The 23588-nt window shown below is 37.2% G+C and overlaps 1 protein-coding gene across 1 annotated transcript; it reads right to left on the bottom strand.

Annotated features, from left to right (window-relative positions):
* Positions 1-12: 12 nt before the first annotated feature.
* Positions 13-23366, bottom strand: LOC140144673 (protein bark beetle-like). The gene is made up of 11 exons (XM_072166480.1): positions 22778-23366; positions 21156-21688; positions 16417-16660; positions 11925-14387; positions 9083-11611; positions 7048-7911; positions 6391-6485; positions 2052-2153; positions 1468-1750; positions 465-662; positions 13-320 (listed from the first exon to the last, which is right to left on the bottom strand). The coding sequence occupies exons 1-11, from the start codon at positions 23364-23366 to the stop codon at positions 13-15; spliced, it is 8208 nt and encodes a 2735-aa protein (XP_072022581.1).
* Between the last annotated feature and the right edge of the window lie 222 nt (positions 23367-23588).

Below are 23588 nucleotides of genomic sequence, written 5' to 3'. Positions count from 1 at the left end.
TGAGTTTGTTTATCACAAATCGTGTATAAGAGATATATTAATTATTTTAACCAGTTTTGGTGGTACCAACCCATAAATATATGTTGCATTGTCGGAGCAGTCGGCAAGCTCTGTGTGAACAAATATTGCGTCTTGTTCAGAGACAATTTCTATCACAGATTCAACATTCAAAGAAGTCCGATTTGAAATAAGAATATCTCCAGTGGTGTAGTTGCTTGTCTCATCATTGATAGGTAAGAATATGAAGGACGATATACTCTGTTCTTCTTTATTATCCTTGTTGATATAGTGATGTCCCAGACACTTATAAGGAGTAATATCTGTCAAATAATTTATTCAAAATAGGTTTGTCACACAAGTTAATCTAATGATTCATAAATCAGTTTAGACCAAATAACATACAAAAGTTTTATTTGAAAAGTTACCAAAATATAAAACATATAGATAGTCAGAGCATAGTTTACCTTCTGCTAACTCAATGATGTTACTACCATTAGTGGTGATATTACCATAGAGCAGTTCCTCAAGTAACTCATTATTTGGGGTATCATCTGTTATCGCTGGGTCACCAGCAGGTTCCATTTCAACAGGCTGACTGAAGTCTGCATACTTAAGAACCTCCAACAGGTCGGCCTGCTTACCCATGAACAGTGTGTGGCGATCTGAAGAAAAAACCAAGGTATCCGTAATATGCTGACAAATATAGTATAAATTTTGGTAGGCAGTCTATACACAAGGATGTTGGTGAATGTTAACTCTAAAACTACTGAGCCATATTTTGTAACACGGACTACGAAGGAGTGGGGCGGTTGCCTCCCACCCCCTAATTTTCAATTATAAACGCTGTATACCGTTATATTTGATACTAATGTATAACTATTGGTCTCCTCTATACAGTGATACCAAAATAAGTACAAATATTACCCACATAATATCGCTATGACGTCATATTGTGAGGACGCCTATGTAAATTTGGAACATTCTGGCCATGTGCAAAAGTATAGGCAAAATTGATTTTCGGCTAAAAAATTCTGCAAAAATGCGATTTTCACCAAATTGTCTCCTTACTAACAAGTAAAAAGCCAATAGCTCTTGGAATAATATTCATAACAGTGAAATAAAAATCATTGGGGCCTCACCAACCCGCCTCTATGTCATCTTTGATGGCCGGTCTTTCACCCGGGTAAGGGGGTGGGGTAAAAAATGAGCGCAAAGGATGGATCTACGATTAGCTTAGGTCGTTTGGGCGTAAGCGCGTGCGTTTTTTTATAACGGATAAAAAATCTTAGGGGGTTGGTACAACCACCCTTCGTAGTTCTAATGTTAAAAGTGTAGATTTTTGTGTGATTCGACAGCATCATTAGTTGATGCGATCTGATTCTGGTGTTTCACCAGTGGCTGTGAAAGGCACAGTATAATTACAAATTATTATATTATTATGTGAGTAGTTGAATACGATTTGTTAACCTTTATCCGTCACCAATCCAACCCTGTGTAGAATGCCATCAGCTTGCTCATTGCTTAAAATCTTGCCAACTTTGATGTCCATTATTTGACTTGTTACAAACAAAACATGATCTTCCAGCTCGCCATATCCAACAACTGGGCATTTGTATATAGTGGCATTTTCTGTATGCAAAAGAATAACGTCTTCATTGATTTCAGACTTCATAATCCTTGACGTGTCGGTGTAATTTTCGGATACTACTCCTGAAGGACAGCGGTCTTCGTTCCAAGTATGACAAGGATTCTTTGGCAAGAAAAGGAAAAGCAAAAAATTCATGTTTTTTTCGGAATTAACAATTAATTCGCTAATAGTTAAACGAAATGTTTTAATAGTTTCCTCCTGGCTAGAAAATTTAGTCATATGACATGTATGAGATGGAAATGTCATACCTTGCGATCTCTTTTATAAAACTCGTTCCTTTCTATTGATCTCAATATTTGAGTGCAAACTCGCCTTCAATAGACTTTCAATTTCGAATACCTTTACTGTAATACATTAACACTACTCTAATAAAGCACCGTGCAGAAAAGGTTGAGATACTCACATCTTTTGTGAAACATTGTTTAACATCCAGACACTGCTCACATGATTCATTGTCGCTTTCAGGCATAGACATGTTGCACTGCCGGGTTTCGCAGCTTAATCTCTGTAGAGATAATAAATTGTCGATGGCGAAACTTATTAACTCACTTATAAACTTTTTATAATAGCACTTAGCACTTTTTTACAAATCCGTTTTGATAAAGTATTGTTTTGTAAAAAGCATTACCTGCTGAGCAATATATCTTTTCTGAGTCTTTTTTTATGATTAACAGCATTACAATGAACTAATTGGAAAAGATAAATTCTTTCTTAGAATGTTAATTAAACTGACGTGCATTTAAGGGTATTCAACGTTGAGTCAACGTTAAATCACAATTGATCTAATATTATAACGTGCTTTCAAACATTGTAACGTGCAATTGACCAATATTTACAAGCATCCACGATCTTCAGATTTTACACACACACGCCACAAATCCCCATTCTCCTAATACTAAATAAAAACAAAACCGGCAATTAAACAAATACTGACCTCAATTGATTGCGAACATTGTCCAGTTGTAAAACAGGTGTAGTAAAACCAGTCTACACAGTCAAGTTCTTTATCAGGGGTATGTGGTGTCCCCGGCAAACACGAACGCTTTGTATCACACCATCCACAGCCTTCTTCACGGGCGCATGTCTTGCATTGGTCAAAACGGCTGCAAAAACTTATTGAACATGCTCGACCCTGTAACCAAAACACATAAGACGAGTTGTGAAAATGAAATAATGGTTGAATTATTACGTGTAGTTGTATCAGTAAAAAGGGTATATAGGCCTAGGTAGGTTTTTGGTGTTACTTTTGTATTTTGTGTTACTGCATTTATATTGCTTTTGCCCTTAGCTTAAGGGCTCGGATAGCAACGATTGCACAGTATTTTTTTTCTGGGATTTATGAGCACATCAGACATATCGTATTGCATTCTTGATACGAGGAATGTCCTCCTGATATCAAATTATTTTGATTTCTTTGAAATTCGTGATATAATGCAAAAATGTGCATTTTCAATACGAATGCTGAACATTTTTAAATGATCGTCGGCTTTTCCTCTCAGCTACCTACACTTTAAGTACATATCATTAGATTTATAAAGTTTACTTAAATATCAAAAAGTTTTAATAATTGAATACATGAATTCAAAACCCACCCAAGTCCATGGGAAGTGATTTTGAGAAAAAAACCCGTGTATTATTTTAATTCCTTCAGTTAGATTTACCTGGTCAATATGGTAAGTTTTACGTGCAAATGAGTAGGTTAAACTGTATTAGGTATGACGATTAGCATTTCAGGGACTTCGTGGGGTTCATTTTAAATGCTGGACTTGGGTGGTTTTTGAATCATATACAAAGACAATAATGTTGGAATGAGATTACCACTAATAATACAAATTAAAGCACACAGGTATGTATAATGTTGATAAGCATTCTGCCATGTAATATAAACCACACACTTTCCTTGATTAAACCCATTTTTTCAAAAGTCACTCTCCAGTAATGAATGTGTTACAAGTGGACTTTTATACATACTGGATTTCAATCAATGTGTTACAAGACTCAAATCATGGACTTTGGTGGTTCTTTCATACATGCTATTTTTCACATGCTCAATAGACACAGAGGATGAATTTGAGTTGTTCTTTCATATGACAGGCCTATGTATAGCAACAATTTCCCATGCTTAACTCAATTTGGTATTGGACTTGGGTGGGTTTTGTATTCATATATTCAATTATATCGCGAAAAAATATTTAATATCAGAAGGATATCCCTCGTATTCAGAATGCAATTCGATGTGCCTGATGTGCTCCCAATGCCTCCCATGTCCCGGAAAAATGCAAATGTTGCTATCCGAGCCCTTAAGTCCCGAGGTAATCCCAATTGCAAAGGCATACATTCATCAAATGTGGGAACATACATCTTATTGTGAAAATAAACACTTCAGTTACCTGCCATCCAGCACGACATTTACACTGATTAGGTCCGACACACGTCCCAAAACCAGAGCAATCTTTAACATCCTGGCAGTGGAACTCTGCGCAATCTTCACCCTTCCATCCTTTACTACACACACACGTGGTTCCGTGACATACACCTTTACCGTGACAATTATTGGGACATTTCACTCCTTTTTTTAAAAAAATCAGGTAACAGTATTCTGTTAGCAATTAATATAAGAATAATAATAGTAATACCAATAATAATAATAATAATAATAGTATTAATAATAATAATCACGGCACGACTTTCGCATGTACCGTATGTAACATTAACATAAGGGCGGCTTCAAAACTAATCCTCTGGTGGCCCGCCAGTTCCGTCCGGTTGGAGCCGGTTTCTATTGTTCTAAGCACCATAACCACCATAACTGCCGAATAACCGCCGGTCGAGATTTTAAGCCGTCCCTGTAAAGTAAATATTTCCAATAATTGTAAAACTTAAACGATAAATAAAGTAACAATGCTTTTGTCAATATAATTTATAATTTTAAAAGTTGGATATATCTTACTTGCTGAACGTGTACATACGTAAGGCTGCATGACCGAACACGAAGTTTCACGGACTCTATAATCGTTCAATGACTCGGATAACTCCATTATAAAACAACGCCGTTGGAAGGATTTCACGTCCTGGTTTAATATGTTTTGAGATACAATAAAGAGAAAGATGCAAACAGACAAAGATAAACGTCGTAACAATAAGAGAACAAATATTTATTGAAAATGGGGAAATTTCGTGTACATACCTTTTGGAACAATGTCTGATCAACACTTTTGCTGCCAGGAAGGTAGTATAACCATATTCCACCAGGAGAAGTAGAAAACTGTGTGTGGTTTTTCAAAATCTCTTGCAATATATATGACGGCATAGTCGGCAAAATGGCACCATCGATCTTGAGAAAAGATCCAAATTTGATATTACTGATTTTGATCACAGATAATTTAAACACTCACATCCACACATCGCATCGCGTACTCAGCACCACTGTCACATACACCCCCCACCCCCCATCCTGCACACCAATACGCGTTGAGGGTTTCCACGATTAAGCAGAGGACTAAAAAAGAGAGGAAAGCCAGACAGAAAGAGCGACAGAGTGAGTGAAAGAAATATACACACGGTTGTTTGATGGCATGTAAAACCGAGTCATTTTTTCAGAAAAATTGAACAATGATGGCGCTATTTGTCTAAAATCTTGTTTGAATCTTTACAAGAGGTAGACACTTGTAAAATGGTATTAGAACATCAGCAAACATGCTAACAAATGACATGGGAATTTTCAAAAAACGTTTTATCATGAAATGTAAGGTATAACATATTATTTGGCTAATTTAAATTAAATATATATCTAAATAGCGCCCTCAATTTGCACACAAATGTACAGTTTATAGAATTTAATTACCACAAAAAAGCAGAAAAAGATGAATAAAATCTATGTTAAAAATATATGTGTATGTACAATTTATTAGTGTGATAGCTGTTGGTAGTATTCAGGTCTAGAATTGAACATTATAATGTTTTGTTAAAAAAGTAATAAATGATCACATCAAACAACCGTGAATAAGAGAAAGAGTGTGAAACGGATCGGATAGAGAGAGTGAGAGAGTAAAGAGTTAGAGGGAAAGAGAAACGGGTAGTACAACAAGCAACATACAGACTGATACAGACAGAAAGACAGCTAATATCATAACGGCTAATTTTGCTTGGTTATTTCTTAATTTATGCCGCTATTGACTTGTCGAATATTATTAGATGCACCTAAAAGATACTGTGCATAAGAAAGTATCCGTGTATTCAAAAAAGAAGAAACTAAACAGAAATTACTAAATAAAGTAATTGAATAGATGAAGACTTTTGTTCTGCGTATTTTGATACCTCATTGTTTGATTTCATCAAATTATGCCAATAATTGAAAAAGAAAGCACTTCAAAAGTGACATCATGATCTATCACGGTGTAATAAGCCCGATACAAAGGCCGATGTGAATCGAAGGAGGAAAATTCCGCCAATTTGTTACTTTGAAAAGTTTTTTTCATTCAAATTAGTATAATATATGGATGAGTCGCAACTTGCCGAATGAGGTTTCAGAATACGAAGAACAAAATTATCTCCATCTACAGATTGCTTTATTTGGCAAGTAAGGTTTAGTGTATTTAAGATATTGCTTTTGGTTTAAGTATAAGGATACTTTTTGTGCGCAGTATATTATTCCTTCACTAACTACAAATACCATATGGATAGTTCCATATCATGCTTCTATTACAGTTTTACACCCAAACAGTTACTATATGACATTGTACCTTGCAAGACTGCACTGCTTCGTCAAAATTGACGGCGCCACCTTTGTATCCAAAGCAATCACTACCATATCCAAAGTATCCAACAGGACAATAAACTGTTAAAAGTCATACACAAAAGTCAATGCGTTGATCACGTTCAGAACCATAACAGTCATAGATTGCCCTCTTTCTAGGTTTATAGGTTTAGCTGAAACTTAAATAATTTAGATTCCGTTCGTCAAAAAAGTCTTCCATAATTTTACTGGTTATTTTAAATAACAATTTGGAACAAAACAAAAGATGTTGTAATGTAACTTCTATACAACATTGTTTGCGTAATATTATATGTCATAACACCCAATTCATTTGGTAGATGCCAATTCTAGACACTTGGGTTTGAAGCCAATGTGAGGCTACTCTCACTGCAAAACATACATGTCGTCGATGGGCAGGAAAATATTCCTATGTGTCATTGACCGCTGAACATGTTTAAAGCAAAACATCATATTTATCCTCTTGGCAGTTTTGTTCTAAAATGTTCAAGGCCCATTAGTATGTACTGAGGCCGTTGAACATGAAGACTTTGCTTTAAAGATTTTCAGGGGCCAGTGACACTTTGGAGAATTTACCCGCCCGACAACGGTATACTTTTGGGTAAAATTAGGCAAGGATACTCACTACTCTCCACATGCGATGGAGTGCTGAAAAGATACGGCTCAAATATGATGTCTGGATTTCCAATAACAAAGTCCGAATCCCGTAACCTATTTCCAATGCGGTAGTCTAGCGTTGTCCCCCACCAATTATAAGTTGCGTTTATTTCTCCAGATCCAGGAATCGCATTCATTTCAAAGTCATTTCCTGGATTTTGTAAAACGTTGTTGTGGAATTGGATACCGCTAACGCCAACTTCAATGGTGTACTTTTCGGTACTAAATTGCCCGAGATTGTAAGCAATAAGGTTATCGGTACATTCTTGGGGTTCAGGTGGTATAGTTCCTTGTTTAACCAACAGCAACCGTTTCCCCGTGTTGTTATACGCTGTGTTGCTGTCAAAGTTGATATATACTCCATTGATTTCTATCATATTTGCTGTATCTATGGGAGTGTTGTGAAGAAGAAGATTGCCGTAAATTTGGATAAAATCTCCTAAATTGCTGCCAATCCCTTCCACAAATATCATGCCTTCGCCTTGTGTGTTGTACTTAAACTCGTTGTTTAGAATACGATGTAGTACAGTTCTGTTATTGTACGAGTCGTCATCATCCAAATACAGTTCGAGTCCTCCTAATTTACTGTTCCCGTTAATTAAGCAGTTCTCCATATTAAAGCGATATTCTCCATTTATTCTAAATGAGATCACATGCTCACCAACAGGTGCTTCGTTTGATAAGAACTGGCATCTTTCTATAGATATATTGCACGAATAAGGCAACATTGTTGAGATCCCATTTATCAGTCCATTAGGTACGATGTGATACGATATTCCTCCTCTTTTATTTTCTCGAACAATTGAATCTCGGATCGCATGTTTCACCAATCCTGCAAATAAACACGTGTAGTAAAAACAAAATAAGCAAAGACTTTAGTACTGAGCAGTGCGAAAGCATCGTATTACCACGAGCTTAAGGCTTGAATTTATAGAACTAAAATATTGCTGGAAGTGTCACCGGGTTTCTTGAAGTAGAAACTTGGTCTTAAAAGTTTTTAGTTCTTTTCAAAATATAATCGTATTTAGATTTTGGTGTATAGAAAAGTATCAGGACTAAGATCTCAACAGAAACCATGCAGGGGTAGCACAAACTTTCAAAAGCTTAGAACGCTCTACTAAATGAGATACGACAGAGTCAGTATCGTGACGTTTCGATCCGTGACGGTCTCTGACCAGCACGTCTGTTAGAAGACAATAGAGATATTCAATAAAACCTCTGACCTCTTCACCCGGGCTTCGGCATATACTATGCCACCGTGCGTGTATAGGATTCGCATGAAATACACTGGTCGGTCAATCTATCAATTTGCCACAGGTAACAGGCCAAATCAACAATTTCCCGCAACCAGGATTTTTTTAAATGCATTCACTTTAACCAAATGATTACCAAAGTCTTAAAGGAACCGATAAGCATGTCAAATGACGACATCTCAGGTCTGGCCACAAAGAATTATGGGATTTACCAAAAGGTTAAATTGAAACGGAAGTAACGTCAAGAGTATATATAGGGCGCTATTTTTCAACAACATGACGATCACAGTAGCGCCCTCTTTGTACCCCTGACGTCATTTCCGGTTGAAAATGATGGCGCTTACGGTTAACTTTGACCAGTTCCGGTTGCCATAAAATTCGTATTATATCGCAAATTAAAAAAAATATTGATATCAGAAGGACATTCTTCGTATTCAAAATATGTATTCGATATGTCTGGTGTACTCTCATGTCCCACAAAAATACTGCCCCAGACTCATACCAGAGCCCTTAATAACACACACAAAAAATTTAAACTTAAACGACATATCCACCACCTCATTAATTATTCATGAGCTCACCTCGTTAATTAATCAATAAAATAACGCTAAAAGAGACGTCTAAACCACTTTCATGCTCATAATAACTTGTAATTTGTATGCATAGTAAATGAGACATAAAGAATTTCGCTCATTGCTGCTGTTCACACCATCGATAACATTTTGTTTAATCCATTATCACTCTACTTACTTTTCTCAGCGGAAGTTGTTATCCTGATATATGCCTCGTGTCCATAGCGTTGATCGTGATAGGAATATATACGTAAAGTCGTGCTTTCTGGTGGCGATACAACCGTTACATGATCTTCATTGGTGTAACCTCTCGTCTTGCCTAAAAGTATAGATGAGTCATGGTCGTATACTTCTATGTAGTTATAATAATACTTAGGAGGCATGTATACTTGAATTACAATAGTCTCGTTTCTGATAGATTGAATTAGAATAGTACACGACGAACGAACAGAGTCATAATACTGCGTAGAGGGAATGTGCAAATGCAGATCGGCAGACTTGTCTACCATGATTAGATTCTCAGTTTCCCGCCAACAAATCGGAATGGTTTTGAAATAACATAATGAAAATGCCGAGTTGTCATCTTCTTCGTACACCACTAAACCAGTGTCTTTGTTTTCGACTGTAGTTACATTATCGAGATCCAACATTACGTTTCCAACTTTTAGAAGTACCACGCCGCTCTTAGTATTTTTGATGGTTACATTTTGTAGTTCAAAGTCAGTTATTGGTGTATCCGTCAAGATCCCATCCGAAGCCGAATTCACAATGTTAACGTTGTTAATTTGTGGACTGGCATGCCTAATAAACAATCCTGGATATGGTTCGTTGTGAAGATAACCCGTATTTATAATATCAACGTACTCAAGAACAGATTCGGGTTCATCTACCTCCTGGTTTCCAACAATTCGAATCCCGCCCCATAGTCCATTCTCACATTCTAAGCCGACGTCGTCATGGTGGCCACAATTATGTATCCCAATTTCTCTCGATGGGCATTCAGACAGCATTGTTTCACTTCCTGTGCACCGTACATCATCAAGCCAAATTCTATCAGGTGGTGTCCCAGTAAAATCCGTACTACGATAGGAAACAGGTGATCCCATACCGAGTTGGCGACAAACCACTTGAGCATCGTTTAAGTCCCAGTAATCGCGACAAACCGTTCCCCATTCCCCATTCAAATATATTTCAAGTCGACCATGCAATGGTGATGGGCCGTCTTGTAATCGTACAGCACCCCAAGAAAGATTTGTGTCATTTAAATTAGCTGCAGTCATAACAATATGGTCATTGTAACTGCCACGAGCAATTAGAGAACCCATGACGAGTATTCCAATATTTGGCGCGAACCTCATTTCTACTCCTGGTCCAATTGTCAATGTTACATTGTCCACAATAGTGATATCAGACCGTACGAAATAAGGACTTTCAGAGGCTGTTAGGGTTTCATCTTGCAGTAGCTTTCCTCCTAATGGGTGATTTTCGACAATACCGCCATGTGAAGATGTCCGCAACGTATTACTTTCAGAAGTTAACGATGGCGAAAAGGTAACGCCTGGTCTATCATTCCAGTCGTTTATGTCAAAAATCTTATCAGCTATCTCCGACTCGTTCTCAGCATTCCAATCATTAAAAGTGGCATCCAAAGACGCACTAACATCATAGAACGTAAATCGTCCCATACAAAACTCGTACAGAAATCCTTCATTTTCGAAAATATTGTATTGGAAGCTTCCACTCAAGTGTCGCGTGATGATGGTGCAAGTCGGAACCTGTTGGTCACCTGAAAGCTCTGAAGTACCTGTTGGGAAATTTCCTGTTAAAGAGTTTCCATAGAAAATATGTTCGAAATCAGAAATCATTGCTGAAGATAATGGCACTGTTTCAAAATATTCTACTATATAAGGAGCTGTGTTATTCAAAAACATATTATCCTTTATACTACATCGTGGCAAATCGTTGGGTATTCTAAGTACTTTTGCTTCATTCGCTTCAAATATATTGTCGATGACAGATAAGCTAGAATATGTATCTGCTCTTTCTATGTTTATTACGGTACCGTGATTCTCCCGAAAGATGTTGTCGAAAATAAGTAAATTGTACACAGGTCCAGAAGAGACATAAACGGTCCTTTCAAATGTTCCAAAAAAATCGCAGCTCTCGATAGTAAATCTAGGTATTACTGTATTAGAGCTAACAGATGATCGAGACGCTATTCTTATACCATAATCTTGCGTATTGCTAATTGTACAGTTTCTTATTAGCCAGTGTACACCAAGGTTAGCAGCAACATTTGCACTGTACGAGTCAGCAATGTACAGTGCCTGTGACATAGAACCGAAGCGGGTGTCCTCAACTGTCATAGTTCTGTTGCTGATGATAGCTGTAGAACCTGAAAACCGTATTCCATAATTCATATCATAAAAGCTGCTTTGGGATATTACTAACGGTGTAGTAGAAACCCGCAGTCCATAAGACGCATCCGATAAATCTACTTTGTAAAGAGATAATTTCTCAAACGCTCGAGTGAAGTAAAGACAGTACGTACTGGAAGAACATTTCATCTTAACATCGCTTGCAATAATTTCCGTCCATTGATTCGGGTAAAAGTACATGCCGTAGCTCCTTCTTAAGATGTGGACGATATTTGTATTTGTAATTGTAAACGTATCTAGCTGCTTCCGAGTTGGAACTTCAGTGCTACCTGTATATAAATGACAATAGTGTTGGTGATTAAGTTTTAACGATTCATAATAATAATTACGAAAGGTTGAGATTTATCCAGTTTATCTTAACTGAATTTCATACAAAAAATAAGTTTCACTTACACAAGTAATTATATTTAGTTCTTAATAGCTTTTCTCTGTAACAATTTTTTTTTTAACTGCCCAAAATAATGTAAAAAATCATTCCTGTGTTGTTTTCTATAATCGTTGCATCCAGTTATTATGAATTTCAGATAAAATAAGACTTTTCCAACTTGAACGATAAGGTGACTGTAATGTGAGTGCACTCACCTTCAAGTCCCGTGACCATAATATTAAAGTTGTAATTATATCTATAGGAAACTGGCTGGTGTCGAATTGTTATTGTAGATCCATTTGAAACCACCGAGTTGTCATGAGGAATACTGCCGGATACACTATGTATTATGTTGCCTTGTTCTTCAACCGTAATTCTAGCGTAATCCGATGAGTATAGAACAAATACACCCACACGACCATTTGAATCTATATTGCTGATCGTAAATATTCCATAACAAGAACGAGATTCACTCAACGGGGGTGATAATATCAAGCTTTCTTTCAAGTCAAGTGTCTTATTCAAATGACATGTAGATATCTTATACTGAGGTTCAACCCATTTCACCAATTCTGCATGCATATTTGTAGTTGGTGAGACATACGTTTCGTAACAGTTGTGGATATTCCAATTTTCAAGATGAACTCCGTCTGAATAACATTCAAATGCATATCCGGTACAGTTTGTTACCGAGATCGTTGAAAGTGGACGTATCGCATGGAATGGGTCAGTGTACAGCATCTTAACCCCTTTACTCGAGGATAAAATGTCCAGGTTATGGAACTCGTGGTGATGAAGATGAATAACTATTGCTTCCGTACTAACAATTGAATGTGTATCGTAACGATACCTATAACCAGCGTGCTCAATAGTCACGTGACGTAATACACTTACTTCATTATTCGCGGGGAAAATCACACCCGCCCAATGAGGGCGCCTGCACTGTATACTGATATCATAACTATGAGATGTACACAAGGTGGTGGCGTCTTCTTTAGGCTTGCAGTCGAGTACATCTATTTCGTTGCCTTTGCACTCCACTGGATAATTCAATATTGGACCGGTACCAGGTTGACGAGGGTAGAAATTGCTATCAAGTACGTCAAAATATCCGAGTTGTCGACAAGCAACGCGGGCATTTTCTTGTGTCCAATAATTGCTACAAACGGAATGCCATTCTCCCTCTACAAACAGTTCAAGTCGACCTTCCCATGCGGTGCTGCCGTCCACGAGCCTGATGGTTGTTGCTTTCGTATCTGATGTAACATAGTGGGGTTTAAAGGAGATTCCATCGTTGATATTACCGTCTGTAATTAATTTACCTCGAACAAATATCGCCGAAAATGGAGAAAAATTTAAAACAACACCAGAACTTATACGCAAGACAGATGATTGCGGAATGGATATGTCTCGATCTACATAATAATCGGCTTTTGAGAGTGACACGTTCCCATGTACAACACCTCCGATCACATCATCACGTATAAAAGGCACTACATACCTAGTCGCATTGGGGCTGATGACATCAGTTAAATCAGTAGACATAAGGAATGGGAAATAATCTATGGTAGCGAATTCATACATATCCTGACGATCCCAGATATATTCCTGAATTTGGATTTCATCAGAAGTACCCCACCAGTTTAGGTGTGCTGTAACATGGTAACCAAAGTTATCTCCAGTAATTATCAGTTGTAATGGGAAAAGCGGATTCTCTATAATATTTTCTTTGAACAACACGTAAGGCTTGTTGAAAGAAATAACTGCGACAGGAAGATACTGAGCTTCACGGTCGAAGAAAGGATGCGGTGTATTATCAACAAGAGTATTTTGCGAGATGTTAAATATGTCTTCCACTCCAGAAACACCATCTGGATAAAATGCAATTCGGAGAACGATTTCACACGTGTTATTAGCCAATACGTTGCCTTGAAATAATATCTCGTCCAGACCATTTGACGAACGGCCGTCAAGGAACACAATGTAGTCCGCAGAATTTGTAATGAAAGAGTTATTTTGTATAGTTAGCAATTTGGCTGGATTGGATGACCTGGGGAGCTCTATTAATAGAATTTGTGGCCCTATGTTATTTTCGAATGAATTATTATCAATAGTAAAGGGTGACATTAGGTTTACAGACAATGCAAGGTTTCCGTTTTCTGCAAATGTGTTGTGTGATATAAGAGCTTTCTCGTACCAGCTATTACAATTACTTCTAGATAATTTCAATCCTCCATGTATATTATTGCTTACAGTGCTTGACACCATCTCGAAATCCCATTGGTAGTTTGAACAACTAGCAGGCTCGACGTGCAACGCAATATCTCCGTTGTCGGTTAAAGATGTGCTCGTTATTGAGAATATAAATACGTACGAACGTTGCCGTGTACGAAATTTAGTATAGATTCCATTTTCGGTGTTATTTCTAAAGTTACACATGTCGAAGTACATTTTACCATGACCTTGCGGGACGAGTAATCCAGTGCCTTTGTTGTGCGAAATGTCCGTATTTTGTAACAACAGATGCCCGTATGTTTGTTCGATGTTTATTCCATGATGAGCGTTATCACTGATATTTGAATCGCCCACAATTAGTCTTCGACGCATGTGTTGTACTTTTATACCGCCGCTATTCTCCAATAAGTTAACATTTTGAAGATGTAAATCATAATCCATCCCTAGATTAATGACAAAATAAAGAACAAAAGTACCATTAGATTTGTGTAAAGATTTAACATCTAACAAAAAGTAATTACCCCATTATTCCTAGACTGTTGGTTGTATGCCAAATCTAAACTACAATCATTATTCAGAGGTTTGTTCATAAGATTCTCTTGCAAATTTGTGGCATAGCGATGGAAGCATTTCAACATAGCAGAATGAAATTAAACAATGTGTGATAAAAGTACATACAGTTAGTTATATACAGGGTGTCCCAGAATGATTTATACCGTGTTTGAACGAAATATCAAAAATATATAGTCAACAGTGTATCTAATTTTAGTAAGTGCAATACAATGCCACACATGTCTCCTACTTATTCTGTGACTTTCATGGAAATAGCTTGATTCGTTTTGGCGTGACATTGCTATTACTGAAAATGGACGAAACCGGCATGTGTGTAATTTACAGTGCAAAGGCATCATAACACATGGATCCTTTATAAACACCTCAAATAAAGAAAGTCCGCAGTCATGTAACCCGTCCTACACCAAAACCTGATCTTGTTATGACAATTTGATTGATGAGGTCGTGTGCAGAATCTTGTTAGCTGCAATTTGATACCAAATTTGCTACCGAAAACTCTAAATTCACAGAGATTGATACCAGTATATGAAATTTGGTGCATTTTCAAAAGTTGCAACTTAAAAACGGACCACGCGGACCTGTAGAGGTGAATGGCAGAGCGCGACCATTGACATAGCCCGAAACAACCGCTAGGTCATATCGATCGCATCGTGCCCTAGTAAATTTATTCATCAGTTTAAAGCACTGTAGCAATCCATGCGTTTTAAGTTAACAATTGAATAAAGCGCGCACTTGGGGTAGTCGACAGGGGCCCATCGTGGGCAGGCAAGCTTGACCATATTGCCACGCTAAGCAATTTCGACTGCGTGCTTCGTTTTGATTTGCAACTTTTGAATTTGCACCAAATGCCATAAACTGGTATCAATCTTTGTCACTTTTGAGTGTTTGGTAGATTCTGCACACGACCGTATCAATCAAATTGTTATAACAAGATCAGGTTTTGGTGTAGGACGGGTTACATGACTGCGGACTTTCTTTATTTGAGCAGTTTATGATATACAGGCGCTACCGCCCCAAAAGCAACACATTTTGATGTAGAGTACAATTTTTTCACTTTTTTCCGCCCTTTTTCTTTACTAATTCTTTTTGCCGCCCTTCTTCTTCCGCCGCCCCTTTTTGTCGCCCTTCTTCTTCCCGCCGCCCCTTCAATTTTGCCGCCCCCCACTTTGCCCCCGGGGGGCGGGCGCCCCAAAAGCCCCCCCCCCCCAAAAAAAAATACGCGCATGTTCTTCGTTATGTAGCTGTAGGTTTGCCCATATACTATGGACATAAATGCATGCTGTGACACTAAGGACGAACCTTCTCTATACTTTTATGAAAAATCCATTTCTGCCGGCATTTCAAATGATGAAACTCACACACCTCAATAATTGTCTTCAAAACTGCCGCCAAAGAAAGAATAGTTTAAGGTCACTCAAGCGTAACAAACCCTTTATTCCATACTATAGTTGCTTCGTAACATCATAAATAAACGACAGATATCGACTATTTAGTAGAAGTAAGAACAGGACACAATATACTGCATAACATTACTTTGTGCTGAACGGTTAGTAATTTTACAAATTTTCAAAATAGTTTGCTTTGTCAAAACTTGAAATTCATCATTTTAACGCAATCCTCTACTAGAAACGTCCAATTTTTAAAATCTAAAAAATCTGAGAAAGCTAAATATATGTAGAACGTAAAATGAAAAACAATATGACCAATAGAAATGCCATTCATACCTAAAAAAATCAATCTTTCTCGGTATAAATCATTCTGGGACACCCTGTATAATAAATACGAGGAAGTTAAAATAATTCCTTATAATAGAGTCAAAGGTCAAATTGTTCATGCAACAATGGAAACAGCCAGAAAATGTTGCCTTGGGACCTTACTTGAAAGGAACAAAAGACCAACCTTTCTGAACAGTGATTAACAGTGTACATGAGAAGCTTCGGATATACCCCTCTCTACGAAATGTCACTCTCAGGCTATTGCTTGTTGTGGTTATAAGTTCTCCATTTTCTTCAGTAAGCAACACAGAAGCTAGTAAGTCTTCCGTGGTGTTTCCGTTCCAGAAGTCTATAAAGACAGTTGATCGATAAGTATACCCATATACAAGGTAGGCTGTTAATGTAGTTCCAGGTGGCGATTGAAAAATCTGAAGAAAGGAAATTAAGGTAGTTTTGTAAAAAGGATATGACTTAAAGTATCTTGTTTAAGGTTATTAATTATTTTAAACTGTTGTGATTTGGTAGTTCACAGCATCTTACGAATGGCAGTGAGCTTTGGCAAAAACTGCATTGCTCAATTCATAGCGAGCGTGTAGAAGAATTAAAATATCACAGATATACTTTTATATGTGCTACGGTTCTTGAGTTACGTTGTAAATAGGGCTGAAACAACAACACTTTTGTAAAACGTACATAACTCATTAACAACAATAAATTAAGCAAGTTTGCAAAGTTTACGATTTGTAGAATGAACTTTTGCAAAACATTAAGGTGTTAATTTTCAATAATATATTGATCTAGATAATGAAAATCGATTTTTAGGTTGCTTCGACCAACAATACCTCGTCTACCCTTAAGCCTTTAATCATATTTGACTGAAGCTCTTGGCAGCGGTGTCAAAATTGCTTACGTCAGCCTTTTGGGACACAGACCGTTTCTCAAACCAATTAATCGATCATGTCGTTTGGAGAACAAAGTACTGAATACGTAATCACCCTAATTATTTCTGATTATTCCCTTTCTTTTGTCTCATTACCATGTAGAGGAGAGCGTGGCCTAGCGGTTAAGGCGTAGGACTGTGAATCCAAGGGTCAAGGATTCGAATCCCAGGTCCGGCTCTTTGTGTCCTTGAGCAAGGCACTTCACTCTACTTGCTTAGTGCTTCGGAGGGCACTTTAAGCTGTCGGTCCCGTGTACATGCATATTTTCTCACATTAATGCAGTGTGCACGTTGAAGAACGTCACAGGTTATTCGAAAAGTGCAGGGGATCATCCCGGTACTGTTGACTGTACTTCAAAAATACACTCATCTACTCTAGGTTCCAGAGTAAAATAAGTACAGCTTGTCTGTACGCAGTGCGATAATACTCATACATATGAGGGAGGCACTTATAAGGAAGAAGAAGAAGAAGTTCATCTTCAAGATTGGTGAATAAATATGTTTAAATGCATGCTTGAACCGCGGTATTTTGTACTTGAAAAATGACTTAGGCAGTTAGTAGAGTAACGATATATGCTGTTTGTGATTGTAGTTTCGAAATGTATTGAATATAAATTGAACTTTTTTAAAGTATTAAATGCATTAAAGGAGGGATGATGGTGGCCTTTATATAAAAGGTTTAAAATGATGTACATCTCCTTTTAAATCTGAACTCTTTATTTATTCAATGCCACCTTCTTACATTTGTTTCTTTCTTTGATTCTTTTTCACATTTATTCTTTTCTATCTTTCCTGATGATAATCATGCAAACATATTATGACCAATTAGGTTTTCAAAATATGACTGCTGATATATAGTGACCGGGGTTTTTTTTTTTTGGGGGGCTCGTTTTTTTCTGGGACATCTAGTACTTAAAAGGCCCATTCAGTGAATTGCTCATCCGGACGATCGTAAAAATCATCAAAATTAAGATTTTGGTACCTTTTTCATTGTCATAAACGTGTTAACATAGCCTGTTAGTGGCTCAGCCTAAAGCCGTATATTTATGACAAAAATAAGGAATATACATGAATCTTATCGTTCAGTCCGGTCCGACTGCCTGATCAGGAAGTACTGCCGAATCAGGCAGTATGTTGCCGAGTCAGGCAGTATGGTATCCCACAATGCAATGCTCTATTTCAAATAGAACATTTTTTAATATACCGTTATTTCTTGGTTTAGAGTAAAGAAGTAGGTAAAATATATAAAATTATCAATGAATGTACAATTAGTAGTAATTTTTCATCAATTTTAGTTAAAATAAAGTTAATTTGCATATTTAGATCAAATTTTTAAAAAACCGTTAGAAATTGTTTTGTTATTTAAATTATTTTTCTCCCGGTGGAATTTTTTTTCGCCCGGTGAAAAATTGTCAACTTACATGTAGCTCATGTGTGTCAAAGTAAAATTTCCCCCGATCTTTTATAAAATCACCATGAACAATTTAGTCCTTAGTCTGTCGAATTCGGAAGGGTTACCAAAGCACGTGTTGCCTAACTCGGCAACATGCTGCCTGATTCGGCAGTACTTCCTGATCAGGCAGTCAGACCGGACTGTTTAAGCAATTTTATTCTTTTACACGTTCGCTGGGATCACTGAATGGGTCTTTAAGGGTACACGAGGTATTATTGGTCGAAGCAACCCAAAAAAAATCAATTTTCTTTATCTAATTCAATATATGTGATCGTACACTATAAATCTGCCGTAAAGTCGGCCCGGTCAATTTTGTTTTATTTCGTGTTTAGAAAATATATATCATAAGCTTTAAAATGGTATATCATTAATGACTTCAAACGATATCCAGAAGCGGGGTTATGGATTGTTGAACACTGCTCCTTCAACAAAATGGTACCTTTTTTCGGTTCTACGTGTGTCTCTTTGTCCACATTACTGGTAATAAATATCAAACAGTCATAATTGGCGGTCATTTCAAATCATCCTCAAGTCAAAGAGGTTCAGAAAAGTACTCTCATTGTTAATTTTTGTTTATCTAGACAAAATACAATGCTTTGTAGCCCACCACTTGAACAGGATTTAGCCAAAGCAAACCAAGACTAGAACTATTTAATGATTCTATAGAAATAGGTAGAAGCTTATTATCCTCTTCAGCAATAGGATTATTGATTGGTTTAAACGGTATAAATGAGATACTTGTCGCAACAAATTGAGGTACATATGAATACTACCTTCACACACATTTTACATTGTAATTCAGAATACAATTTGTCGACTTTACGGCTCATTCGTAGTGTACGGCCACATATTATTGAAATATAACACTTTGATGTTTTGCAAAAGTTCATTCTACAAATCATATACTTTGAAAACGTGCTTGATTTATTGTTGTGAATGAGTTATGTACGTTTTACAAAAGTGTTTTTGTTTCAGCAGTCTTTACAACATAACTCAAGAACCACAGGACCTACAAAAGTATATCTGTGATATTTGAATTCTTCTGCACACTTGAGATGGAATAATCACATGTTAACTCTAATCTTTAAATGTCTTAAAGGTACTGCTCCATGTTATCTTTCATCTCAGTTTACCTTCATGTACTCTGTTCATTCAAAAGGTTCCAGAAGTCAAGCTTTTAATTTATTACATGAACCATCTTGGAATAATAATGCTGGTAAGCGCACTTTCCAAATGAGAGCAGTTAAACTTTGGAATAATCTTCCTGTTAGTATTTGTAATAACTTTGATAACATGAGTATTTTCCAACTTAAGAATGCTGCATTTGTAAAACCTGCCTTGAAATAATATTGTAAAATGTTGTTATCACTGTACATGCTGATGTCATGTAAATTAGTTTTAATTTATATTATCATTGTACAAATTTGCATCTCACATTTTGCTGTATTGTATTAATTATGTTATGTTTCAACTATATTATGTTTTAACTATGTTATGTACTTGCAGGGCCTCCTTGGAAATCAGTGCTTTGTCATTGAAGGGCTACCCTACCTAAAGAAAGTTTAAATAAATAAATAAATAAATAAATAAATGCAATTTTTGCCAAAGCTTACTACCATTCACAAAATGCTGTGAACTACCAAATCGCAACAGTTTAAAATAGTTGCTAACCCTTGTGCTCACCAAATATAATACTATGATTTTAAATTAACACCAATTACGGATGTTGTCTGAAATGAAAAACAATCTTGCACTTCATGAGATAATCGTTATAAACACATCCCAAAAATGTCATCCTTGACCAATAGATAATGTAATCTGACAGGAGTACCTTGTTAGTGCAACTACTGTTGCCACATCTTTTTGTATTCAAAATTTGCAGGACTGAAATTGGTTTCCTTTTACTATTTCATTTTTTGATGCATAGATTTGGAGCTATTGCCTAGTAATAAAGGGGTAATTAATTTTTGGGATGTGTTTATAATCTTTATGGACTAACGTGTTCAGAACGCAAGCGTTAAATCCTACCCAATGACATGGGGATGTACAGAGTGATACGGTCTTTTTAAGGTGGTACTACACCCCCTGATAAATTTCGTGACTAATTTTGCATTTTTCTCAAAAATAAATACACATTGGTAACAAAAGTTATGCATATTATAGGGGCAAGGAATCCAATTACTTCACTGAAATTTCAGTGATTCAAGACAAGTGGTTCATTATATATGTTAAGAAATGAGGTACATTCTAGTGGTACCTCTTTTCTTATAAATAATGTACCGCTTGTCTTGAGTCACTGAAATTCCAGTGTAGCAACTGGATTCTTTGCCCTATAATATACATAACTTTTGTTACCAGTGTGTTATTATTTTTGAGAACAATGCAAAAATAGTCACAAATATATCAAGGAGTGTAGTACCACCTTAAATACAAAATGCAGTATTTGAATAACCACCACTAAACATATAAAGCTAAACAGGTGTTGCTGAGAACGATCTGAAGGGTGTCATTGTATTTGCAGTATACGTACCTGTACACATTCGCGTGGATCGGAGGAAGAGTGGTCCAAATATATATATTTATCCAAGCTCATGCCATAACCACAGAACTTGTAGTGCTGAGAATCTTCAGGGTGTGTATTTCCCCCGTAATCAATTCCAAGACCCCCATTGCCGGATATATCAGTCCCATCTACGTAAATTCTTCCTATACCAACGGTTGACACATAAAGTCCTGTTTTCATATTCCTGGCTAAACTACTGTCAATTATAGCAGAATCAACGGAAACGTCTGAGAATTTAACGCCATCACCGAAATTATTCTCCACGTTAACGTTGTCTAGAAAGGGTGGAATCCCTGACGCATTGATGGCTGGTAAGCTCGTATACTGTGATGTGTCATTATCGAAGAAGACGCCAGCGTATTCAATATCGGTGTAGCTAAGAACAGATTCTAAAAAAGTAGTATTGACTTCCTGGATCCATTGTAATCCAAGCCATGACTTGTGGTAGAGATTGTAATCAGCTAATGAATCACATACCAATCCAACAGCTTCATTTTGACCTGCCATAGAGCAAAGAATCATGGTACATGTATTTATTATAAAGGTAAAAAAGTTCTGAATTATTTTTTAAAGAACAAAGATCACTTGCAAGTCTTTATATTGTAATCTAGGGGGTTTATCCCTCAGAATCCCACATTTCAAAGGAAAGAAAGAAATATGGTCTCCTCCTTTACAGTCCAGCAAATTTTAGAAAAGACCAAACACTGCTAACTATGCTCGACACTAATGTTACATTAAACAGGAACAAAATGCCAGGCATGTTAGTGTGAAAGTTCACAACACCACCCAGCCCATGGGCTCGATCTGGGAGGGTGGTCAAAAGAAGTCAGCAATAGATGTAGTGGTAGTGGTAGTGGTAGTGGTAGTGGTAGTGGTAGTGGTAGTGGTAGTGGTAGTGGTAGTGGTAGTGATAATGGCAGCCCTGGTTTGGAAAAACCATGGACGAAATAGATAACAAACCGTGTACAATCAGTCAAAGTCTCAACATCACCCGATAATGAGGGCCGATTGTTCCATGAAATGCGACAGGCATGCGACTGCGTATTTTACGGTCTATCACGTAATCGTGAAGGTACGCAATGCTGCCGTGATTGCTAGACACGGCACGATCGAACAATCGGCCCTCATGAATATGCGAGGATTCGCAGCATACAATGCAAGGGGACTTTGGTTGATTGTACGCGGCCTGTTATCTCTTTCGTCCATAGGAAAAACGATCTAAATCCATATCTTGGGTAATATGAGGGCGCTCTATCCGTTGATGACATCCTCGAATTACCGCCGTACTTCGTTTTGAAAATAACAGAACCTATCTTGACTAGATAGATCAAGATAGATCATTTTACCATATTAATGAGTAAATAATGTAAAACAATGTACAACTTCCTAAAAATGGTTGTTATTTCAAAATTACTCGGCGAAACTTGTGCAAATAGTAAGATTTTTATATTTTCCAAGATATTAAATGTGTGAGATCATTTTACCAAATCAGGGCCAGTGGAAGTGGTACGGTATCAGTGACAGATTCAGCCTCGAAGAGGCAGCAGCAGTTTAATAGTAGCAGTAGCAGTGGAAGCCTGACAACTTACCGCAATTATGAACGCCAACACCATTGTGATCACAACCCCACAATACAAGCTCATCACCAGTGCATTCCACATCGTCCAACCAAATAGGTCCAGTGCCATAGCGATAGCTGTTGGTTCTATATCCACTCAGATATCCCAACTGTCTGCAGGCCACCATGGAATCACTAGAGTCCCAATAATCCCAGCAGACGGTTCCCCATTGGCCGTTGAAAAATACTTCTAGTCTGCCTTCATTAAGTGTCGGTCCGTCAACGAGGCGAATTTGGTGGTATCCAATAGGAACTGAGCGGTTTACAGCATGGCCAGTGAATTTAATTCTTTCTGTTTCTGTGCCGTTAGCAATAAGGGAGCCTTGAATAACTGCACCAACATTGGGTTGAAAATAAAGTTCAACACCAGGATCAACTAGAAGGGTGACATTAGGATATATGACTAGTGTGCTGGTTACGTTGTATGGGCTACCAGATATGTCTAAGGTGGCATCTTCGGTAATGTTCCCGCCAATTTCAGATTGACTGGATGCAGAGTGGAACAGCAGTATGCTAATCAAAGCACTAAATAGTGCTCTGTGACTTGTTGTCAAACCCATCTGTACCTGTCCCGTCAGGGGACCCTAGCAAAACGCTAGGCTTTGTTAATCCAGCACCTGATGTAAGAAAATACAAAAGGAATGATTAAAAACAGTAAAATCGTTTGACCATAAACCGTTAACCCGTTCCCCACATTTCAACGATTTTATATTATTGTTTGCAAAAGTAGGACATACAAATATTGGATGAAATGAAACCATATATTATAGGATTGTGCATTT

Source organism: Amphiura filiformis, unplaced genomic scaffold (assembly GCF_039555335.1).
Source record: "Amphiura filiformis unplaced genomic scaffold, Afil_fr2py scaffold_71, whole genome shotgun sequence".
Classification (NCBI taxonomy): Eukaryota; Metazoa; Echinodermata; class Ophiuroidea; order Amphilepidida; family Amphiuridae; genus Amphiura; species Amphiura filiformis.
The sequence above is the reverse complement of the archived record's forward strand: the minus strand, read 5'-3'. Positions and strand labels throughout refer to the sequence as shown.